Here is a 26,042-nt window from a genome sequence, read left to right as displayed (position 1 = left end):
TCGACCAGAGTTTAGAACGTCAACACAAAGAAAGCTGAAAGTGGGGGACCTCTGGCCGAAAATGAAGGACATCCGGCGGAACCTCTGCCGGCACCGGAAGTATACCGTACACAGCAACTCAAAGCCAACAGTTAATACTGTATAACTAATAACTGCTTTCATTCAAAATGCTCCCAACTGAATGGCTGATCAAACTGTTGTCCACAATGTCATCATTTCTTGAACCATGTCTGCTGATAATTGAGCTGAGATTTTTTTCCCCCAATACATTATTTTTGCGGCTTTATTCTAAGTATCAGCTGTGACAACACGGTCAAATGCTAAAGTGAACCATGAATTTAGTTACATAATTGTTACAGCCTTAGTACGTACATTTATGGACTTTTCCAAACAGTACATCTCATGGTCAGTGAAAATTATATTTGGATTTTGTTTGTAGCCAGCATGTGAATAATGATCATAATGGCTCTTAAGAATTGAGAGAGAGAGAGAGAGAGAGAGAGGCCTTTTACAACCCAAAAGTGAAGCAAATTATACAAACATTTGCTCATCAACAATAACTGGCGGTGGAGAACTGGATCACAGGATGGTTCTGCACACCAGCCCAGCGTTTCCATCTACAGCCACTTGAGCTGTCCAAAGTGTCTTTGAGAAGGACACTACACTGGTAATGCATTACAAGTCAGTTGGCTTGTAATGTGGCAGTTATATATCTGCTGGTAAATGTCAAAACAGCCAAGTCTAGCATCAGTCTCTATTACGGTTAGATAATATAGGAAAATTAAGATATTGTCCCAGATATTTATTTAGCGATTATGCAAAAGATATCAAATGTTTCAAAGTATGAAATGTTAGGAATTTAATAGAGTTTTTTGTCTCGTCTTCCTGAGTTAATATAGTTTCTAAGCAAATACAGTATCTTGCTTGTTTGAGGTCAAGTAGGTTTTACATACAGTTACACACATAGTTGTGCACAAACACATCATACAAATCTGAATAATTGAATACATTATGTAACGCATGGTCACCGAGCCACTGAAAAGCTAACACGGCAGTGATGTGGAGAAAAAAAAAAGCTTAACCCACACACATCTAATGTAGCTAATGTTTGAGCTGCATTCAATGTGTGTGGGTTAAGTCCTGTTTTTTAGTTTGTCAGCAAATTCAAATATCAGGCATTTTCAAACAGTATTCAGTAATGCAACATTTTTTTATGATATTATCATTAGAGTATGTATTCATCTATTCTACCTACTGCTTGATGATAGTAGTTTTGTTACAAATAAAATAAAATCGTTGTCAAAAGGAATTAGTGTTGCAGAATAAGTACAAACTTTCATTGTCATTACAGTTTCAAGTACATCATGAAATGCGTTAGGGTCTCACAGAAGATGTCAGACATATGAGACTACTTATTTAAAGTTATTACAATTGAGACATCACAACCATCTAACCATTGTTGCTGTGATATAGAGATTTAGTTTGCTTTAGAACATCTTACATATTTAGCGTTTCTCTGGCTAAACCTGTAATGAATCTCTTAGACCGGAAGCTTGCAGTATCTATGGATATGTACGTGAGAAGTGTATTACATAAAAAACACCTTTGTTCACCATGTTGTTTAGTGAGAAGCTCCTAAAAACCAGATAGGAAAGTAATTACATTTAGAGTTATCACATTATCACCAATAAGTAATTGCTGCATTCATTCTGACAGCCCAAGAGTAATTGCTGTAAAGCAATTGGACCATCGACCACAACCAAGTCTTACCGTCAGCGTTAGCACATACACTGCTCTCTGCTCTTATCTTTCTGTTGGCTATGCAAAACAAATGCATGTCGGGATAGAGAGTAAAATAAGAAGACAGGAAATAGTGGGGTAGGTAATCAAATATGAACTGTGGATGTCTAGGAATAGAAGTACGAATTGAAGGTGAGAGAGCAGCTTTAGCATCACAATGTGACTTTAATATGAAAAACGTGAACCCTGGTGAGTGCTATGCTGTACCTTTTGTACCCTGTGAAACCAGAAAAGACAAAACTTCGGTCCCACTCACACGACAAGTGAAAGGTGTCCTGATTTACACCGATAACTTTTTTTAGCCACACTAACGGCTGAAATATCTCAACAAATATTGGATGGATTGCCATGAAATTTGGTACAGACATTCATGATCCCCAGAGGATCATAATGACTTTGGCAATCCCCTAATGTATCCTCTAACGCCACCACAAGGTTGACATTTTTTTTTTTGAGATACGTTCTGACAACTATTGGATGGATTTCCATGTAATTTGGTACGGTTTCAATTATGATTTGTGCCATGTGGAGTTTTGGTAGGAAATTGGACTATCAGGCACGCAACACGTACAAGATATGCATCCAAATAATAAAAATCTGCTCAGCTTTGCATGACACAGAGTAAATGCCATGTCATCCACCTGAGACGAATGTGGCAGCGAACTGAGCAGATAAGATGTGGACTTCTCTGTAATCATCAAGTCTTTGCCAATTAAAAAATGTGGCAGCACAGTGGAATCTCTCTCAGGCCGTGTACAGAGCAGACACAAAAATGACACAGATAAGTGCTGGTTTACAAGCCTTTAACATCACTGACAGTTGAACAGTCAGATATTGGTGATGACGCCATCAGAAAAACAAAAACCGGTGCAGCAGTTTAGAAATAGGCCGGCGTGTATAAAAACGTGCAGAGTGACAGAAACTGCGGAAAAAAAGAAGCCGACTCGTGCTACACGCTGGCACTGCGTCACGCTGGCACTGCGTCATGCTGGGATTAATGGTTTTTCATGTGGAGGGGTGTACGCTACACTAAGCAGCTGAAGAGATAAAGCCCCCGCAGTGACTCATCACCAGCAGAGAAACTAAATAGCAAAGAGATGGATCCAAAAAAAAAAGCAGTTCAAGAATGAGAGGCGCTGTTCGTTTATGAGTCTCTCATGAATATTCTAATTGACAGCGTTATCTCTGTGATGATTATTAAGTGTGGCCCACCAGGCCCATAGTCCGGGCTAATGTAGTGGAAAGAGAGGGGCTGTGAGAGCTTTAATAGGGGGCTCTTTGTGTTTCTGTATCCTCACACACTCATATATATTATATATATTGTAGCAGACGTGTGTGTGTGTTTGATTGGACTATGGGTTTGTTCTCACTAATGTGGGTTCAAGTGTTTCTGTTTAGTGGTTTGGTGACAACATGCGGGTACTCCTGTGTTTGTGCAGCCTTATGCATAAAGAAATGTCCCCTCCTGCACATGTTTCTAATCCCTTTTGCTTTTTTTTGCCACAGAATCACTTTCCTCTGCATTGCTCATCTCCACCTCTGGCTTTAACCCACCAGCAGCAACAGAGCAGCAGTGCATTACTGTACTGTACCGACAGTAATGAAGTCGTCAAAAACCAGATGCATAGAATGAGCTTTTACAGGAAACAATTGCTGATGCTGTTAGAAAATACATTTATGTTGTGTAAACCGTGCACACGTCTGCACACGTGTCATGTTTTGAACAGATGTGGGTATTTTGTTGGTACATTTTCAGAAATCACCCCTTCGTGTTCCCAAAGCTCTGATGCTGCAAGTCTGACTGCTAAAACACATTCTACAGAATATGAAAAGAGTTAGATTTTGCAGAAACAGTGTGCTTCAGATTCAGGTAAAATAATTCCCGACATGCTGTGCAGGACAAAGACATTGTTCTGCAACAGCACGTTGTGCATCAGAAGATCACCTTTTTTATTTGTAGGTAGCCACTATTATCTTGAGGCTCTGCTTTTGAACTGGTTGCTTCTTCAGCTGAGCCAGCCCTGGGATACACTACAGTGTTGTGTAACACTGATTTGTCTGGACTGGACTGAAGTCACAATTGTGGGTCAGCATATTCCTTGTCAGACTTTGTACCGCACAATGAACACTCACACATAAAGACACTCTCTGTCTCTCTGCAGTCTCATTTGTGCTGAATTTATTTATGTCTGACTTGATATTTGCAACATGACTTTGTCCTATTTTTATATTGACAGATAAAGCTAACATGCTCGTGAATCGCTTGGATTCATAATAGCTTGTTTTGAGAGACGGTGAAATGTTGTCTCCAGCTGCCAACGCCTGTTTACAGCTGAATTGTATTTAAATACTGCTCTTGAAATGTCCAGCAAAATCACCTGCAGTCACACAAGAATTTGTTATTCAAAGCAATCCATCATTTGAAGGAACAAAAACATTGCAGCTTGATGGCTCCGTGTATATGTTTTTTGTTTTTTTTTTCTCCCTGTGACTATAGTAACAGCTCTATCAGTGAGAAAGCTCTGAGATCCATTCAGTCCCATTTCAGTTTAGCAGCACCCAGCTGTTTACTGTTCACTGTTTCCCTCTTCACAGATCATCACTTTTAACAGCCGGTCTTATGTCTGTGAGGATACAAAAAAGACATGTCAAGGAAGTTTCTAAGATTGTTCACATTGTCTCCCCTGAGTGCACGTCCTGAGAGCGAGGCTACAGTCTCTAAGCTGTGTATTCTCTTCCGTGCAGGTGTTTCAGCCCAGCTGACAAATACCCGTCTGAGGAGGAACACCTCTGTGGGAACTCCCTTCTGGATGGCTCCGGAGGTATAGTAAAACTGGCCTATAAACGCTCCCGCAGCCTCGTCTCTTTCCACTACATTAGCCTGGAGCAGATCCCAGTGGTCCACAGTTAATATTCATCAAAGAGATAACACTGTCAAATACAATGTGCATAAAAAAAAATGGAATGGAATGGACGGCCTCCATCATTTGGCTCCTGTCTAATCGTAGCTCAGTGCACTAGCAGTTCACATACCCTCTATGGTTACATCATGAAATGATCCCCTCACATTCCCTCGCTTTATCTTTTTATGGTAGGTTAATGTAACTTTCTCCTCATAAAGGTGGCACACAAATGTGAAAAAAGGCAACACTCTCAGACAAAGCTGTTTTAGAATGAACAAAAAACATCACCTGACGTCTTGACTGTGCAGTGAAATGATTAAATGTTAAGAAGGTTCAGCAACAACTTGAAACGGTAACAATTTACAGCATGCTGAGCGCTAACTTGCAGAGCAGAGGCATGTTTGTGGTTTTCAAACAGACAGCCTTTATATTATATTTCATTGAACTGAACCCACAACGCTTCAGGAAAACCTCAACACATACTAGTGGCATACCATAACCACTCGTCCGCCCACTTTAACGATTACATGAACCACCTTTGTAGGGATAAGATAGGTAAACTTATACTTTTCTACATCCATTGCTTAAATAATATTTGCATGCTGTGCAAATTGTGCATTAGAATATACATGATGCGTCTGGTCAGTACTCAAGGATTTTAATCTCATTTGTGTAAAATGTACGTCAAAGTAGCTCAGATGGACTCTCTAGACTAGAAAGTCTGGTTGAAAAGTTTATCGATGTCAGGAGTGATTTGTAAACACGGATCTACACTATTATTATTATTACAAAACCATTTTTGCTGACTTTTCTGAGTTTTTTTTTCTGGATAATATACAGTATTGCATTAACACAGACACGGTCTTACCTACTTTCTCAAGAAGATCTGCTTATGTAACTGAGTTATGGGGTAAGTTGTGTTGCAGCTACACAATGTTATACATTTCAGGTGAGCTTTATTGTTATTGACTTTATTGATTGATGATTTAGGCTGTTTTAAGAGTATATATTTGGCTTTTTGGGGGATATTTTTTGCCAAATAGTCATCATGAGGAATGATTTGACATTGATTTTTTTTTGTGTTCCCTATGCTTGTAATGTAAAGGTATGACAGAATTGTGTGCGTGTGTGTGTGTGTGTGTGTGTGTGCTTGTTTAACTATTGTGTGTGTGTGTGTGTGTGTGTGTGTGTGTGTGTGCGTGCACACTTGTGTTTCAGGATGTCTTATTAGTGATCTGTTAATGATTTGTTTGTGTACATAATTACATGCCTATTGGGGATTGGGAATACAAATTATATTAATTTCAGACCATTGACAATGATGGTAAACGTGTGTTTGTGTGTATGCATTTGTGTGTGTGTGTGTGTGTGGTACACATGCCTCCCGCTCAGAGATGATTCATATTGTTCCATGTTGCCCTAAAGACATTGATGATAGACTGTGAGTGTGCGTGCTTTTGTGTGTGCACACTATATTGCCCACAGCAGATGATGATGAGACTTTGGCTGAGCTCTGTTACACTCTATATTCGGTTCCTTTGATATTTTAATATACATTTTGTTTGTTTAGTGAATGGCGTGTGTGCATGGGCTGACAAAATAACAAAAATCCACTAACAACACAAATATTGGCTCCCTAATAGGAAAGTAGGCCCAAACTTTTCAAATTTAGTCCAGAAGTATGTACTGTACAACAGGATATCAGACCTATCATTTGATCTTCTGCGTTTAGGGATAAAGGGAGTAGAGGTTTCCTTAATACTGCTTATTCTAATTTGAATTGGCATACTATAACATGATTGATATATGTAGCTGTTTCTGTAAATCTGTAACAATATATTGTTTGTTACATTACTTTGTCCTTTGCCCTTCTGTCTGCTGTAGGTAATAGCATGTGAGCAGCAGCTGGACTCAACCTACGATGCTCGTTGTGATGTCTGGTCACTCGGCATCACCGCCATAGAGCTGGGAGATGGAGACCCACCCCTCTCCGAACTCCACCCAATGAGAGCCCTTTTCAAAATACCCAGGTGAGCATCCATCACACCTACACAACAATCTATCATCACTATAAGGGGACTGTGACTTTGACCCTGCCACCGTCAATGTAAGTGTATTTTACTGTTCTGAATCAATACTCTAAACCCTGGTGCTGATCATGTTCTAGCTTTAAGGTGCTAACCAGTTAGCCACTGTGCTGCCCTGGATGTGTTTATGTAAAAGAAAAGCCCATACTCTGGTTGCTCATATTCTGCCTTCATAAAACTTTGGAACTTGGAGGTTGCACAGAATTTTAAATGTTTGAAATAAGTTTGATTCACAAGTAAATGTCTTTGACTTGACTGATGTTTTACTGAATGCCCCTCCCTATGGCAAAATGACTGTTTGCCTACACATAACTGTGTGTTGGGAGACAGCCCTATTTCTATTTATTACTTGCAGCCTGCGTTTCTCCCTTATGTTGATATAAATGATTAATGATGGTGTCAAAGTAAAGAAACAACAGTGTCTTTATCCTGTTGACATCCTGTATGTTTCTCACTGTGATGCACATGAACGTGGTGACTTCCTAATCACAATTTATGAACTGAGAAGGAACTGAAGCAAGCATATATTATACAGTAAGCTGGTACCAACTGGCCACAGTAGACCAAGCAAGTATAGTTTCAATATATCATTTACGGTAATCTTTTAGCAGGCAGTAAATTTATTCTATAGTTACAAATTATATGTACTTAAAAAACATAAACCCACCATTTTCATATGACAAAACGTTCATGAAATCGTCCTTATCCTTTTAAATAAAACAAAACAATGATGGACGACATAAAACAAAACTTTTTGCACTTACATGTGGCACTCTGTAGTTTGGCTTTTCTGAAGCTACATTCTTTTTCTATGTGACTGGTTGAATGCACTTATTGGAAGTCGCTTTGGATAAATCGGATCCTTTACTTCAGCAAAAGTAGTAATACCACACTTTCAGTTACTTTATATACTGCTGGGTAGCTTAATTTATAACAATATATCACAATTTATTAGTTGATTTACATCTTGTGCTAACAATCTGACTAAGTAACTTAGTAACTAAAGATATAATGTAGAATATTATGGCCTAAGAAGTACAATATTTGCCTTCAAAATGTAGTGGGGTAGAAGTATAAAGTAGCATAAAATGGAAATACTTAAATAGCTCAAAATTGTACTTTATTATAATATTTGAGTAAATGTACTTAGTTACATTGCATCACTGCTGTTTTTTAAAGGCCTGGAAAAAAGAATGGTTTTACACAACCTACTTACACAACCAAGTAGATTAATTTAGTGCAGACTGTCAGAATGTGGAGACAGGGTATTGCTGCAACACTGCAGTGCAGAAAAGCTATCTCCTGCTTCCCAACACAGTGATTTGATTATCTACACAGACTCGCCAGACAAAGTACTGTCTTTTCATTTCAAATGGCTTTTGTCTGCTCGCAACCCACTCCCCCCCTGGCACTGATCCCATTCATCCTGTGGGTGGAGGCTGAGAGCACAGCCATCCTTTACTCATCGGTGTGTTCTGTGGGCTGAAGGTGAAAAGTAATTGTTTATCGTCTCCTGATTCCAGTGTGAGAGCTGCATAAGCATTTACCATCACTGTCATCTGAACGGCACAGCACTTTGTCCATCGGTGCCCTGAAACACTGTGCTCCTACACACACACACACACACACACACACATACACACACATAAACATATCAGACAGCTCCTGTGACATAGCTGTCCTGTGTGTTTGCTCTGGGGGTCGTGCTCCACAGGAGACATCACACAGCTTCCTCAGAATCTATGTGACTGCTGCAGCCAGAGCTTCAGGCTGTCTGTTCACACTCCTCACTTCTCTCCTCTCACTACTCTGGGATCATTCATCAAGCAGTCTTGGAGAAAAAGCCACGCTAAGGGCATTGATTCAACCACATCCTGTCTTTTTTTAATTTAGGGTAGCTTAAACCTTATCAAATAGAAACAAAAGATCATCAAGGCCAACCCTCATTGTAATGTGTTTTCTACAATGCCTGAATACATGCGTTATCCCCTAGTGCTGTTGTTTACAGTATAGTTTCTAACTGTAATTTTACCATAAAGCTAGACACAATACAATATAATACAGTACAGTAAAACGCAATCCAATGCAGTGTTCCTGCAGCAAATTCTACCTTTCTGATGCTCGATACAGTAATTGTTTAAGTTAGTAACTGTAGTAGTAGGCACCAGTAGCAAGTGTAGCTTCTCATAAACATTACATTTACATTAATCATAACTCTATATTTATCTACAAGTTTTCAAATATCCACTGTATGTGGTGATTTGTGAAGTCTATTTATACACAGTACTATGTCTTAGAGCTATGCGATATGGAGAAAATCAAATATCACGATATTTTTGACCAAATACATCAATCGATGTAGTCGATATTGCGGCAATATTGTAGGGTTGACTATTTATTGACTACAGAATATTTACACAATGAGATTTTCGATAAATAATCATCAAGAATGTCAACTAACCACTGAGGGGTTAAAGGCAAATAACAGAACAGCTAGAACAGTCTGTTAAGTTCAGAAAATAACATCACTTACTTACTTTCTGTAATGTAGCCTTGAAAACCAGATAAAGACAACCCTTGTGTCATATCACGATATCGCCATATCCAAGATGTAAGACGATATCTAGTCTCATATATTGATATAATATAGATATATTGCCCAGCCCTACTATTTCTACATGGTTTATTATTCAACAGACAGCCTATATATTCTTTTGGACATTCACCACATAGACCTAAACTCAAAATAGAAATATATTGCACCTGGAAAATAAACCATATACACCAGCAGAAGTAGGACTCTGACTTTGACTTGAAAGACGTGGACGGATTGGGATGACGGTGTATGTGCAGAAGTCAAATCCCTGCTCAAAGCGTCAGACTCTGGAGCAGGTTAAAGGTTATAAGTGCTCTTCTAATTATGCACACGTGTAAAGATTTAGGCATTATCCTTCATGGAGTGCAAAAGAGAAGACTTGAATTTGCCTCAAATACTTTACAGAGTGAATTTATTATAGGATGCAGTGGTTAAATATAAAGTTTACGTGTGTAAGAGAGGGTATAAACAAGTTACTAGGATAAAATCACATGCTCATATTTGTATCCAGGGAATTAAAAACTCTAAATAGTTCTAATTTAAGTGTGACTCTTTGCCTCCACAAGAAGCTGTTTGTCTTCGAGATAAGAAACACACTTTAATAGTCGCAGAATTAACAGAACAAACTCCAAATAAAGGTCTCATGCATTTGCTGTCTATATTGGGTGTGTTGCATGATAAACAGGAGATGCATGTCCCCTCATTAGATCAATTTATCACTGTCAGAGCCAATGTGAAAAAGGCCCAGTACATTAGCAGGCAGCATTGACTTCCCCACCACTTGCCAGGAACCCTCTTGTAAAAAGGCACTTAAAGCAGAACGAGGAATTATAGCAAATTAACTCAGTTGTTTGTAGACTGTGAGGCCTTGTTACACTTGACCCTTTAACGACGTGTCTGTTTGAATGAGATTCTTTACAGGAGAAACCGTACGTTTTTAAGATCTGGTTATATATTTGATAGCCAATGTAACTCACTACTGCTTTTATGTCATAAAATCAGCTGTATCTAGCTTCATGCCACCGCAGAAACGCCTCTGGATGTCCTCGATGTCGAATAGTCAAGACTTCAGTCCACCGTTCTGCTCTGTGCCTCAGCCTTTTGTTCTCCGGCCCGTCTGCGTAAATTCCATCTCATCTTATCTTTTTCATTTATCTTTCCAATTCTCTTCTTTTAACAGAAATCCTCCACCTACTCTCCACCAGCCGGAGCTCTGGTCAGACGAATTCAATGACTTCATCTGCAAGTGAGTGTGGATGCCAGTGTGCTTGTTACGCCTCTGTGAATAATAAATATTTACACTGATGGTACATGACCAGGCACACTTTGAATATAAATCCAAGGAATGTATTGCACTCCTCCTCCTCTACCTTTTCTTCTTCCTCCCCTCAGATGTCTGATTAAGGACTTTGAGCTGAGACCAAATGTGCTAGACCTGCTCCAGCATGTGTTCATCAAACAGATTGTTGACAGAGAGAAAATACTGCAGAAACAATTGATTGAACTCATTGATCTCAACCAACAAATCGGAGTCGTTGATAAAACAAGGTACTGTCGGAACCGTATTTGCATGTGTTCCCTTTCCAAAATGTCCCATTTCTACGTGTATCTGTGTTCAGAGTTGCACTACTCATCCTTGTCTAGCAGTGTGAGCAGAATACTCACACACCATAAAGTGGTTGATAGATTTTGCTATAAAACCCAATAAAAACTTAAAAGTCTGCAAGCCTTCCTGTCAGTGGGTTTGACATGTTAGGCTGCAGTTTAGCTTTTGCAGACAGTATAATCCAAATTACCCTTCTTGCTGGATGTTTAACAAGCCCTGTCACTCTCACATAAACAACAGCTCACTCCTGCTCCAGCTTCACTCGAGGTGCAGGCTGCACAGTGTGCGTCACATAAGTCAAAATGTTGGCCCAGAAAGTGTGAATTACCCGTACGGTCATGAAATGTTAATCTTATTTTTGTTGTTTAAGCCATCATGGAAAGACAGACAGGAGCACAGACAGTAATGACAGGTAACACATACCTAGATGACCTTAATGCCGCAGTAGGAGTAGATGATAATTGGCTTTTTCTTTTGTCCAGTCAGAGCTTGTTGTAGTTGTGAACACACATGTATTTGCAGTCAACTACATGGGTTGATTTTTTGATTGGTTATATGCTGCCACCCTGCCATTGTAAACGTTGTTGTCATGTTGTTTTCCTTTTCGTTTTGAACTGTCCTGTCATTTACTACAGCAGTTAATGAGCTCCAGACCTCACCAGCTATCATCATTAACTTTTCAGATTTTAAAAAAAATGTTTTTTATTTCACCTTTATTTTTAAAGGGCAAGTCATTAAGAACTGGTTCTTAATGCTCCTGTTCAAGTGGCAAAGCCACTTAGGGAAAAGGGAAGGAGGCCTAGAAAGATAAAAAAATATAAAAAATGCATACAATTTAAATGACATAAAATACAATGGGAAATGACCACCATTATCAACTAAATAATGGCTGGTAATCAGACATAATCAAAGTTATTCTGACATCATATTAAATGAGGAAACAGTGAACTGTAATGAGGTATTCCTAAAATTCAGTTGCTTCAAGGTGCTGCTTAGCCTGAAAGCTAGTGCCGTCATCTTAACTGCAGCACTGAATTTGCTGGCATTTTGATAATTCCAGATTTCTTTTAGCTATTATTTCAAATTATTTGTCACAGTAAACAGAGCAGACACTAGCCATCAAGTTCAGAAGTCATGTCCTTTTGAGTAAATATGTGAAATGATTGGGCCCTCCTGGTACAACTGGTACAATTTCCCTACCAAGTTGAGTTTGTAAAAGGGTAAATACATCAATGAAGGATCTGGTCTGTTGGTTTATTGCCGAGAGCAGAAAAGAAAGAAAAGGGAACTGCATACTGATGGGTGCCATAGTTCAGCATTAATGCGTTGGCGTAAAACATGTATTTATTATATTTATATTTAGATCTTTATCAAGTCAAAGCTTTGATTATATTTACTTTGTTGAGGGTTTGTTTTAAGTGAAGAGATGTACCACTTTCCCTGAGCAATACCATTGGCGGCACAGTGCACTGCTACAGTATGTGTTCATAATGCATTGAATTGGAATTTAGATTAGCTATATTGTCATGTTTACATTACTGTACGTTCATTGCTCAGTGAAAGTTGGTTGTGGGTTTTGTGAGTTCCAGGCATGAACGCATCCACACTAAAAGAGGAGGCCACATGAAGACACAGACTGACCCCGATGAGGTGGAGGACCTCGCCACCCTAGAAGTTCTGGATGAGGTGAGAAAGTCGCCAGTCTGATCATTGACATAACTATATATCTCAATAACAAAGCAATAATACTTGGCTATGCTATGAGGAGACAGCCATTCTCACATTAGATACAGTAAAGCCAAAATGGTGTGAACAGATTGCAACAGTTACATGTTCAACTCAAAGGGCATAATTTAATTCTCTATTGTGGAGAAATGTGACTTTTTTAGACTGCACTTTATTTAAATAATCTCACCACAGGGCCCATTTTGTGGCTTTTCTGGAGCTTTTGATTGTTTAACACAATCTTCCTCAGCAGATGGGAGTTTCAAAGCTGATGTTTGAAGATCATTCTTAACCTTGCATTAGGGCTGCATGATATGAGGAAAATATCTAATTGCAATTATTTTTGACTGATGTTGCGATTGCGATATGATTCACGATATCGGAGGGAATGATCATTTTTAATTTTCAATGAAAAAAAAATAAAAAATAATTAAAATGAAGACTATCGGCTCCACACAACTCTCTCTGTATTTCTCAGTATGGCTGTGTTCAGAAGATTGTGTCGTCCGGTGACCACGCAGACGCTCGAATGAAGATAATTATCTCTTCTGAAGACTCCATCATGTTTTTTTAATCCTCCGTGTCCTCCTTGGCTACAAGCAACTGCGTTGGGGAGGGGGGCGGTGCCCGATCACGGAAGGCTTGTATCATGTGGACGCGCCGACAGTTTTGTTGTCATTATTTAGAATTCCTCATGGGTGCGGCAGAAACTACGCACTATAGCTTTAAATTTAAATGTTAAAACCTACATTTCCATGATAACTGAGCAATAAATGGTCCTTGTTGTGAGATTTTTTTTTTTAGTGATTACACTTATGTCTGAAAAATATCTATCTTTAAAAACTAGTATTTGGATTTGTAAAAGTGTTCATGCATTTACAAAGGTATTTTGTGATTTAAAGTAGTGATGATCGCCTCCAAGGTTTGCTAATGGTACTATAAAATATTTATACAGACACAATCTAAGGCCGTTTTTTCCCTCCACTGTTAACTAGAACATTCCGCAACATTTTCCCTGATCACCTATGCTGTGAATGAGAAGTGCACTGCAGCATCTTTTACACAAATAACATTTAGAGCAATTTATCATATCTGAGCACTGCATTGACGTATTGAATGATACAATCAGTCTCAGTTGCCAGGGGATATTTCCACCCATCCCTCAATTTGAGGAGCTCTGCCGGTATGAAGAAGGTAGTGCTGCCCTGCTGTTGTTGATGTACCTGTCTTGGCTGTGTGGAGAAGACAGGAGAACGAATCACCTTATGACATGGAGATAATACATTGACGTAGCAGGCGTCACAGGCCTTGACTTGAGTTAGGACATAAGCTAATAAACTGCTTGTTATCTCTCATAATATGGTTCTGACAATATTAATTTGTGTAGGAAACATTTTTTACCCGTTTGTGTGAATCTTTTTCAGAACACGGTCACAGAGCAGCTCCAGACTCGCTATGGACAAGATCAAATCTACACGTATGTTGGAGACATCCTCATCGCAGTCAATCCTTTCCATAAGATGGAGATTTACACATCCCAGGTCGGTGCACATAGGCATATTGTGTGTTTCTTTAACGCAATTGTGCTCATACATTTGGTCAATAATGCACTGAATGTAGCCTAGCATATCTCATTAGTGCCTCTGCAGTTCTTCAGTCGGCTGCATCCCATTTAGCTGCGCGCGCGTGCGTGCGCACGCACACACACACACACACACACACACACACACACACACACACACACACACACTGTCCCTGTTTCTCTACCTCTGCCATACTTCACTGACTGTATTTTCCTCTTCATCATGTTTTTTTATTTGCCTCAATTTGTAGCTATTTTTCATTCCTCTCCTCCCAGAACAAAAGTAGAATGTGTTGAATGGCCAGACGTTTATTTTATTATATCTACATTATGGTATCCATTACATTCATATGCATGTTTTAAATTCTCTTTTTCTTTTCAATGTCAACCCTCTTCTCTTCATAGTACACCAAGATGTACATAGGGGCTAAGCGTACAGTTAACCCACCGCACATCTTCGCTGTGGCCGATATCGCCTACCAGTCCATGGTGTCGTACAATGCAGACCAGGTAATGTAGAAGTACTCAATTAATATTTTATAGCATCCTGAGTGCTGAAAGTAGCTTTGAACTCAACTTGTTTTGATGAATCCAGACAAGACTTGTGTTATTTTAGCATTTAGTGTGGCATACAAAAAAAATCGAGCTTAATTTAGGGCTGCAACTAACGATCATTTTCATAGACGAGTAATCTGTCGATTAGTTTCTCAATTAATCAATTCGTTGTTTGGTCCAGGAAATGTCAGAAAATGATTAAAAAAAATGATGATCAGTGTTTCCCAAAGCCCAAGATGACGTCCTCAAATGTCTAGTTTTGTCCACATCTCAAAGATATTCAGTTTACTGTCATAGAGGAGAAAAGAACATCACATTTAAGAAGCTGGAATCAGAGAATGTTTCCTTTTTTTCATAAAGAAATGACAAAACAACGATTCATCAATCATCAAAATAGTTGGCGATTAATTTAATAGTTGACAACTAATTGATTAATCTATTAATCTGTGCAGCTCTAGTTTAGTTGGTAATAGTGAATAAGTAGTTCTGGTAGTATTTGTATGAGGAGGTGTAGGTTGATCAATATGAGTAGCATCATTAGGGTTATTTATTATTACATTTATTATTATTTTATTTTGAATGTCAGTGAGGGGTTGTAAATATTTTGACAATCTTTGTGTCTTCCTGTGTACAGTGTGTTGTGATCAGTGGGGAAAGTGGAGCTGGGAAAACAGAGAGTGCTCATCTGTTGGTACAGCAGCTGACAGTACTTGGCAAGGTGAGTCATACAGTAAATGCAACGTTCAATTAACATTGCACTTATGAAATGCAACATTAATGTCCTTCCCATTTGATATCTAAAAGGGAATAATTATGACTGACGAAAACTTACAAACCACTTAACAGGATAAATAATTTGTACAATGAGTCTCAGACCACCAGGCCATCTTTTGCCCAAAACAGTTTGACAGTTTTGATTTGTGCAACAACTGTGTCTCCTGAACTGAGAACCTGCACATCTGCAACCCACTGTGAATATGAGTGTGAGCTAAATAAAATGAACTCTTCACATCCTATGATCAGTTGATTTGAGGTTCCAGCTGATGCCAGTCAGGATTTGCGACCACATTGAAAAGAAAGATCCATTTCAATTCACTCTTTATTCATAGTGGGGGAATGAAATAAACAGTGGCAGTGGCACTTTTGATGGAAATAACATGAATAGAAAGGCACATGGCAGAAATGCATGCACCACTTGTTGACAATAGCATTATTACTTCCACTATATTAATTTCCCAGTTACTTATCCGGCATAATGTTTTATTCAGGCCAATAATCAGACACTCCAGGAGAAGATCCTTCTTGTTAACAGCCTGGTGGAAGCATTTGGAAACGCCTGCACCGTCATCAATGATAACTCCAGCCGCTTTGGCAAGTACCTGGAGATGAAGTTCACCTGCGGAGGAACAGTGGTCGGAGCGCAGATATCTGAGTACCTGCTGGAGAAATCCAGGGTCATCCACCAGGCCGTGTAAATATCACTTTCTTCATTCTTTGTAATTATTGTACAATGTAAGCAACCTCATGACACTTACTGTTATAACCTTCATTTGACAATGGCATTCAGAGAAATTGAAATCATGTCTCCGTACCTTTTCTGAAAGAACATTTCCAGGAAGGTGTTTTTCCTGCCTGCTGGTCAGGGATCAGTGCGTAATAGACTCTGTCTCTCTTCCTTTTACCTCTATTCCTCCATCTGAAAACAGTGGCATTTACCTTCAACCTGCACTTTAATCAGTCCTTCTTTCCTTCTTATCATGTGTCTGGGGAGTGGACCAGGTCAAGTGGAGGGGCTAGCTTATTTCCTGTTTGATCAAAGATTCTGGTCTTGCAAGTGTCCTTTGTGGAGCTTCAAAGGCAGTGGGCTTTGAGTATTTCATTAGAAAGCAGACACCCGGTTCAGAGGGTTTGATTTGGCTGCAAGCATTGTGTGTAGCTACACTTTTCTGTAGCCTGTTATTACTGATACTAATTTGGGGGGAAATAGCAAACACGGTGAATTCAAGTTGGCAGACAAAGCAGAGCTACAGGAGACATCGTACAGCTGTTTTCACTGGCGTTGTACTGTGGAGCCCCTAAACTGACAAAATGTATTCAAATGTTTATTAGACAAGTCAAAAATATAAATATATCCATAAATAATATTGTTAGTTAAATAAATGAAGTGTAAAAAGAATTGTTTTTTCATTTTCCACCAAATGGTTGATAATAAAAATTAACTATTAATTTTAAAATTAACTAACTACTTGGCTTAAGCTAATTTTTGTCATACACCAGCCAGTGAACTTAATCCTCCATATACAGTGCTGCATGCATACTAATAGTATCACTGTATAAACTCCTTAAAAGCATTTTAGTCGGCAAGCTAGCTAATTGATGTATTGACATGTCTAATAACCGTTTACTACAGTTAGTCAGTTTTGGGACTCCATAGAGTACTTGCTCTAAACTAGTGAACTGATCTTTGTGGATAAAATCTGTGGAAAACATCAAAACAACAAATTAGGAGAACTATTCCGCCTTGTCAAAGGTACGCCCACTGTCTCTCCCTCATTTATTGGGTTACCATAGACTGGGAAAACCCTGACGAACTTCCGGCAAATTTCTGGCCAAGAGCCCATTCAAGCCCATTTCCAATTTTTCCAAATCGAGGCACCAATCACAATCGTTGAGGCGGGCTTTACACGATGACGATAGCGCAGCGACGTTGAAGCGTCATCTCCTTCATCGCTCTGATTGGTTTTAGGTCAATCCAATTGCGCCCAGAGGCTTTTGAGCTCATTCAAATGTTGTGCTACGGACTGCGGCAGATAGCAAGAGGTTCAAAGTTCAAGGCCAAACGTTTACATAGGAAGTAGCATGTCCCAATTGTATGCATAATGCATGCAACAGAACACACTTTGTAAGGGCAGCTGCAGTACGTACCAAAAATAAAAATAAAAAAGAATGCGAACGCAGCAATAGTCTTATATTTGCAAAATAAGAGTGACGTTCATCAAATGAGTAACATAACTGAGATTACATGCTTTTAAGACCTTTTCTGAGCAGTCAAGTGTTTGTGTGTTTCTACAGAGGGGAGAGGAACTTCCATATCTTCTACTACATTTACGCTGGCCTGGCTGACAGGAAGAAACTAGCCCACTACAAGCTATCTGACAGCAAAACACCTAAGTAGGTTTGACATTCCTTAGCCCTTCTCCTAAACACTGTTATTTCCTACTCGCGCTGCAAACGTCCAACTTCCCGAAACCCTGATCCTGATCTCTGCGTTTTCCTTTTTGCAGGTATCTGTGTAACGAGCACATTAAATTAGGACCTGACATAGTGAGCAACACCTTCTACAAGGAGCAGTTTGATGCAGTCGAGCAGTGTTTCAAAGTCATTGGATTCACCCTGGAGGTAAAAACTACTGCATTAATTATTAGCCAAAAAGATGAAAGTGGCCTCCCAACAAGGTTTCAGAGCACAACTTATCCTAGCCTAACATTCATATAGACAAGTTCTCACACTCCTGTATTATACTGTATATGTAATGTATGAAAGTCAGTGTGTAACTAAAATACAACATGAAAGCAATTATACTAACCAGTAAGCTCTCAAAACATAAATGCATAAAATTGAAATCTAGTGTATTAGTAGTTCCTAAGGTCCACTATATGGATGATGGAGCATGAAGCTGCAGGCACATGTAGGCAGTCAACTGTTGGCATTGTGAAGGCTAATGAGGCCCAAAGAACTGATTGCCTCTGGGATCTGCACGTCAATAGTACTTATCCTGTAATCACTTGGCAGTACTGGAGGAACAACCTTCTCTCCTACAGTACGTCTCGTCTTGCATGAATTCACAGAGTGTATGAAGATGATCTTTGAGTCAAGGTTATCTATTTTAAGATGTTGGCATAGTAGTAGTAACTGGCCATTAGAATAGTTCTTCCTGCATGTGTCAGGACACTCAGATTAATAGAGTAGTAGACACATTTACAAATTACAATTTTATTCTTTCAAATCTTACTTTTGTTGACGTTTTTGGTGCCCAACGATCACACTTTGACATCTCGAAACTATTCTTTTCTCAATAAATATATATAAATGTAAGGTTTGTTAAATGACACTATGTCTATTTAGCCTATAGAGGCTAACACAGCTAATGCTAGCTAACCAGCTTGTTTATTTATTCCAGACAAACCACTGTCGTGGCTGGAAACAAAATCAATCATATCCTAAAAGGAAATTTGATTGGCCATTTTAATATAATGGATAACTATGTTACATTGCATTGAAATAATCCATTAGCGTTCACAGCACCCACATACAACAATTTGGAGCAAAAATTGTGTACAAACATTAATAATTTGATGGTACAAATGACTAATTTGAGATACTAAGGATTAATATGCAGGAGTTATTAGAAATATATCCCTGATACCTGCCAATTTATGGACATATGAATTTGAAGGTGCTAGCAAAAGGTTTAAGAATCTGGCCTTGACACCTGACACATACGATAACTGTCTGTGTTCTTTAGAAAGTGCCAGAACGGAGCCAAAAAATCACTGCGCTCTAATGTGCTGATACTTTGTGACGGTGACCTGTCTGATTCAAGTACTACTGTGTTATATAAGATAATAGAGTAAAGTAGAAAAACAGACATTACAGTCTCTTTTTAATTTCCAATCCAGATATGTCAGTACATGAGGTTGTACAATGTACCTAATGTTAGGTAACATACTGCAAAGGTATCAGCCCTTTTTCTACAGTAAATCACCGTCTATCACTTCTGCAGGAGCTGGGCAGTGTTTACAGCACTCTGGCTGCCATCCTCAACTCCGGGGATATCGAGTTTTCTCCGGTTGCCTCTGAGCACCAAACAGACAAGAGCAACATCTCCAACATTTCTGTCCTGGAGAACGGTGAGAGGAGAGAGAGAGAGAGAGAGAGAGAGAGAGAGAGAGAGAGAGAGAGAGAGAGAGAGAGAGAGAGAGAGGCAGGCATGGTGTATGATGATATAAAACCAAACTTGAGTCTGAATTTCTTCTGCTACACTCCTCATCCTCCTTCTTCGGCTCCTTTCCATTAAACTATTGTGAGATAAATCATCCATCAGCCATGACAGACTATTGCATCATTACCAAACATACATCTGCAATGGTTAGATTTTACGGGCCGTTGTTTCCCTTCGGCAATATATTTTCTAAATGTAGACATCTGTGCTGACTGTTAATTTACAAAGCTGTCTAGATGAGGTTTATTAATTTGATCTGATCGATGAGCAAGAGAACATGACTTCATCACTTACACGAGGTTGGACATTTGCACATCCTGCATGTTTTGCTTGCACTCATTCTACTTTAGAAATGTTAACTTTCATCCCATTCCTTATCTTATGTCCCCTTAGTGGCATCACTGCTGTGTATCCGCTCAGACGAGCTCCAGGAAGCCCTGACCTCCCACTGTGTTGTGGCCCGGGGTGAGACCATCGTCAGGCCCAACACGGTGGAAAAGGCGGCGGAGGTGAGAGACGCCATGGGCAAGGCTCTCTACGGCCGCCTCTTCAGCTGGATTGTCAACAGAATCAACGTGCTGCTGCGGCCCAACAGCCACCCGGGGTGAGATCAGGAGCAGAAAGTGTGATGTGGTGTGTTTGGCTGTCATGAATGCAGAATGAGGTCATCTCAGACAGTTTTTATGGATGTATAAGTATGTGCCTAACCCCTTTTTTTCACTGATAATATTTACCTATATATTCTTTTGGATGCAGTCAAACTTCAGTGGACATTTGACACAAATGGCCAAACCAGTAAACAGACTTTTAAAAATGAGAAATGCATTTAAATAAAGTGACTTTTCATCAACAGAGAGGACGACAAGGGTTTTAACATCGGCATCCTGGACATCTTTGGTTTTGAGAACTTCAAGAAGAACTCTTTCGAGCAGCTCTGCATCAACATTGCCAATGAGCAGATCCAGTTTTACTTCAACCAGCACATATTCGCTTGGGAACAGGTAAAGGCTTGGACCAGCATCTGCCCTAATCTATCACTGAAATCAAAGAACGCTTTCTGAGTGCTTGAGACACTCCCAGTAAGCACTTTGCATGCATTTGTCCCTTTGGTACTACCACATTTCCATCCAAATAGTGATAACATGGCATCATTTGTCACTCTGCGCTTTAACAGAGATGGCAAGGGTAAAATGCTGCTGTCTTTATTTACGGGAGAATGAGGTTCGCTCTTCTCCCTTTTATGCAGTCTAGTGTGTGTGTTTTGCCTTGAGGGTGGGGGGGGCAGAGAATGGTTTGCTAATGTTAAATGATTTGGTCTCACCCATGGAGAGGGGCTATAAATCATCCACAATGAGGGTCAATTAGGAGTTGAAGACAGTTAGCGTTTGACTTAATCTCACTCCTGGGTATTGTTGGCACCAGGCCCAGAAATACATTTGTCCTATACTGCCACCATATATGCTGAGCATAGGGGAAATGTAGTCGACGATGACATTAAAGGGGTGATAGAATGCAAAACCGATTTTACCTTGTCATAGTTGAATAACGACAGTTCGGTGGGTAAATATGACATACATAGAAGCTCAAAATCCCATTGATACCCCGATCCTCTGCAAATCTCACATTTTGAAACTGCCGCTGAAAACGGGCGAATCTGAACAAAGCTGGAAGCTGACGTCAGCATCCCAAATCCATCAATCAAATAGTCTTTGTCACGCCCCAACATTTGCATAGGCTACACCACTGACCTGAGGTCAGCTCAGTCTTCTGAATCTAGCTAGGTCATGCAGATCTCCAGAGGTCCGCTATTTAATTACTAAATTCACTTCTGAGACTTTTTTATGCGAGAAATCAACTATGTAGAGGTCAAATATGTGCCGTTTTAAGAAAATTAATGGCTAATTGCAAATTTTGTCCGACTGTGTGTCGCAGTTCAGCAGGAGCTCAGCAGGCTACGTGACAGCGGCCGGTGCTGCCTCGCCGCCCGGCGTGTCATACTTCATAGACTCCGGCTCGCTGTGAGCTAGCTGGACCTCCGTCACGAAGGGAAGCCCGCGGCACTCCATACCCGCGCAAAGTCACCGGTTCTGGGTTACTGGACTACAAAATGCCGAGGCCATGATGGAGCTCCAGGGCCTGCAGCTAGCCGCGATTCATAGGATTGAAGGGACAGTAGCAGCTGACAAAACCCCTAATGTTCACAAAAATGCATTAAATATTCATGAGAATACCATATTTGGAAGAAAAGCTCTATTAATGGAGCCATATTCACAGGGTAGTTAAGGGCCTAATAAAATAGCATATGGGCAATTTTCAGGCCAACCAATGTTACATACCCTATTAGGAGACCTTAAGGAACAGTGTAAAATACCCTATATAATCATTCTATCACCCCTTTAATAAGCATCACCTAACATCTGCAGTAAAATAAAGCAGATTGTAGGTTTCCATGTATGGTCCCAATCCATCTGCCGTTTTCCTGATGTGGTTGGTTTTACCTCGCAGTGTGAACATCATGCTTAAATAAGCACGCTGGTTTGTTCCCATTTTGTCCTTTTCTTCTTCGAATAGACATCTCCAGTAATGTTGCCGTGTCATACTAGGTGCTCTGAGAGTCAGTCAACCTGATGTGATCAGGTTAGCTGAATATAAAATGGAGGCCTTTGCTCAGTTTGCCCTCCAGACCAGATTTGTCTGAAGGGTGGGGGAGGGGAGTGTGTCACCAAGTACAATACAACACGAGGCAACACATTCTGGCATTCATTTTGGCTTGTTATTGTTTGGCTGATAGCCAGTTTATGATGTCAGATGTCTCTAGTCTCTCTCTTACTCTGAAGTTTAATTTTTTAAACATTCAAACATGACATTAAAATAATAAACAGAACAGAAAATGACTGTTTGGATAGCAAATGGATTTAAAAAGGTACACTCGGTATTCCTGGAAATTACATAATAGCCCTGAGTCAAAACAAAACAAGAAAAGTTTTTTTGTGATTGTTGCGGGTAAAAATCCATGATTATGCGGCACGTTTTGTTAAAAAATGCGATGGAATACACGGGATATTTATGCAATTTTATGCGATGAAATTGCGGGAACTTGCAAAAATTGCGGGAACCTTTGCGGGTTTCACCATGGCTTCATCGCGGGGTTTGCAGCTTTTCGATGATGTTCACGTCGCGTAATTACGTCACTTCATAACGTTCCCATGGCAACAGGGGGAAATGGCTGCTCTTGTGTGAAGTAAACGCAACATTTTTCAACTTTCTGCTAAGATATATGTGACTTTTATGCAACGCAAATGCGGGGATTATGAAATCATGAAAGCCCCGCATATTTTGCGCGGAAATCGGCAATTTATGCGGCGAAAGTGCGGCGTATTTGAAAAAATGCGGCCCCCCCGCATAAATATGCAGACTTTGGCTGATTATGCATTGAATTATGCGATCGCATAATCGCATTTTTCTGGAGGGACTGTCATTACTTGTCAACTTAACAGTCAACAAAATGAAACCCCAGAACAATACAAACAGCATTTGGCTTTACAATGCTGGCCTGTCATTACAGCTGTGCAGCAGGAAGGCTTTCCCTTCATCATGGTCACTGCACAATCGTACCAACATGGGATTCTATTTAAGGCTCAATTATTTTTCAGCTAACAGTGATCCAGGTGACAAATGTTGGATAAATTAAAAAAAAGTCAACTTGGCATCCATTTTCCTATATTACATTTAAATTGAGGTTCTTTATTCTAAAAGTGAAAGCAGTGTTCATTCTTGTTCCTGACATTTCTTTTATGTGGCCGAACAACCAGCTGCTCTTCCTGCCGTATTTCCCAAAACATTTATGGCCTTGAAGCTGGTTGAGCACAAGAGGACCATTTGTGTGTCCCATAATATGGGACAACAACAACTACAAACAGATTTGATATTATGAAGTCACATTTCCTCCAAACTTTATATATAGTATTTAGACGCACTGAGAACATTGTATGGCACAATAAAACGGAAAATTGCCGTATTCAACTATAAAGCCAGGATTATATTCATTGTAGTCTGGCATTGCCAGACCTTCCTCCACAGCGCTACGGAGGAGGGTCTAGCTAGTCCACACAGCATTCCAGGGATGGGAGAAAAACGTGCTCTGGTTTATTGACATTTCTTTAAACCAATCATAATCGACTTGGGCGGCACTAGACGCCACACGCAATGACGGTGCCTCTGCAAAATAGCCTCGGGAAGGAACTCGTTTTGGTGGAACGTGTACATTCAAAAGTTGTTTTAGTCGTGCAACAGAAAACTCAGATTGGACAGATAGTCTAGCTAGCTGTCTGGATTTACCCTGCAGAGATCTGAGGAGCAGTTCACCATAGTCCTCATAAATCCACCAGGGTTTTACCCCTATTAAAATTACAACACAAAGAAAGCGGAAGGTAACGGACATCCGGCGGATTTTTTCAGGCGGCACCGGAGCAATCCCGGAAATGAAACGTCATTGATATAGCCTATATTCACTGTGTCTGCCATTTCTGTCCAGGATGAGTACCTGAATGAGGAGGTGGACGCTCGGATGATTGAGTACGAGGACAACCGACACCTCCTGGACCTGTTCTTGCAGAAGCCCATGGGGATGCTCTCGCTACTGGATGAGGAGAGTCGCTTCCCCCAGGCCACCGACCAGACCCTCGTAGGTCAGTGGTTTTCAGCTTACGATCAGAGGACATCGGTTTTAACTGAGCATGCAAGATCTTCCTCAGTAGCACCCTTTATCATATGTTTTCTCCATGTCTTTTAATGTTCAGTACTTACTAACCTCACAGATACAAATGAGAACAAGTGTCTTGTGGAGCAAGGGGAGACTACAGGCTAATTTTGTGTCCTCGCATTTTATATCCAAATGAGCAGATCTGAAACTTGTGTTTCACTACGTCAGAGGGCTCAACAAAGTCGAATCCCCCTTTTTTTTTAATAGCGATTAAAAACAGAAGTGAATGTTCAGCTCCACGGAGTAAAGTACCAGAGAGAACAGCATGTATTTGATATTCAAATGTATATAATGAGGTTAAAAATATACTTATGAGCTTCCGAGATTATATTCGTGGTGGTTGTGGCGATAATTAACCAACGTATCATTGGACATTTTAGAGAAATTCGGAGATAACCTGAAGACCAAAAGCTTCTGGAGACCAAGGAGAGTGGACCTTGGCTTTGGTATTCACCACTACGCTGGAAAGGTAATTGATAAATGATTCTAATAATGTGTGTGTGCGCAGAAGTTTTATTTGAAACTGAGGCTACCTAATGTGCGTTGGCCTTCACTTAAGTATTCTCCCTCTCTATCGAACTCTAAGGTGATCTACAACGCTGCCGGCTTCTTGGCCAAGAACAGGGACCTGCTACCGGCCGACATCATCCTGCTGCTGAGGTCGTCAGAAAACGAGCTTGTTCGCAAGCTTGTCACCCATCCCTTAACCAAAACAGGTAAAGAGGAAAGACATTCCCCAATAAGAGGGAGGTTTGTTTTACTCCAACCTTTTAATGAAACACTTTTAAAGCAGCACTAAATATGTACTTAAAGTAAAACAACAGACTATTGTTACCTATTTTAGCAAGGCTTTTCTGTCTTGTTTGCCAGACTTTTGTCGTAATAAGCTGGCCTTGGCAGAGTATCCTTTGTTAGCAGAGCAGGCAGCCAGCTCCGTCCAAAATCAAATCACAAAGCCAATACTCACATAATCACTCTCTCAGAGTATTCTTAAAGCTGTCGTATCGAGCGAGGCTGTTTCTTTTCCAATTTAACAGAAACTCGCATAGGACAGACCTAGATCAAGCTGAGATTGTGGTGCGTATTATTGTGAGACTATACATATGATCCATGAGTGTTTTTTTATTTATTTATTTCATTTCATTTTTTTTATTAATTTCCATTGTGATATGTTTTGGTTTAATTTATTTATTTTTGTCATTAATCAGTGCTTCCAGAAAACAAGTTTTTTTGTGACTGTTGCAGGCAAAAATCCATGATTATGCGGCACGTTTTCTTAAAAAATATATATTTTTATATATTTATATTTATGCAATTTTATGCGATAAAAAAACTGCGGTTTCATCATGGCTTCATCGCGGGGTTTGCAGCTTTTCGATGATGTTCACGTCGCGTAATTACGTCACTTCATAACGTCACTTCAT

General features: G+C 39.9%; 1 protein-coding gene across 1 annotated transcript in view; it reads left to right on the top strand.

The window, feature by feature from the left end:
* The window catches only part of myo3a (myosin IIIA), a 62,030-nt gene that overhangs the window by 15,129 nt on the left and 20,859 nt on the right, over positions 1-26,042 (top strand). The window contains exons 5-22 of the mRNA XM_078281267.1: positions 4,546-4,622; positions 6,588-6,733; positions 10,567-10,632; positions 10,779-10,934; positions 11,363-11,404; positions 12,582-12,678; positions 14,142-14,258; positions 14,705-14,809; positions 15,489-15,572; positions 16,123-16,325; positions 17,927-18,025; positions 18,139-18,253; positions 19,638-19,764; positions 20,250-20,460; positions 20,710-20,857; positions 24,391-24,544; positions 24,999-25,087; positions 25,205-25,334. Of these exons, the coding sequence (XP_078137393.1) occupies positions 4,546-4,622; positions 6,588-6,733; positions 10,567-10,632; positions 10,779-10,934; positions 11,363-11,404; positions 12,582-12,678; positions 14,142-14,258; positions 14,705-14,809; positions 15,489-15,572; positions 16,123-16,325; positions 17,927-18,025; positions 18,139-18,253; positions 19,638-19,764; positions 20,250-20,460; positions 20,710-20,857; positions 24,391-24,544; positions 24,999-25,087; positions 25,205-25,334 (2,166 nt within the window). The remainder of the gene's footprint in view (positions 1-4,545; positions 4,623-6,587; positions 6,734-10,566; positions 10,633-10,778; positions 10,935-11,362; positions 11,405-12,581; positions 12,679-14,141; positions 14,259-14,704; positions 14,810-15,488; positions 15,573-16,122; positions 16,326-17,926; positions 18,026-18,138; positions 18,254-19,637; positions 19,765-20,249; positions 20,461-20,709; positions 20,858-24,390; positions 24,545-24,998; positions 25,088-25,204; positions 25,335-26,042) is intronic.

This window comes from Sander vitreus, chromosome 22 (assembly GCF_031162955.1).
Source record: "Sander vitreus isolate 19-12246 chromosome 22, sanVit1, whole genome shotgun sequence".
Taxonomy (NCBI): Eukaryota; Metazoa; Chordata; class Actinopteri; order Perciformes; family Percidae; genus Sander; species Sander vitreus.
The sequence above is the reverse complement of the archived record's forward strand: the minus strand, read 5'-3'. Positions and strand labels throughout refer to the sequence as shown.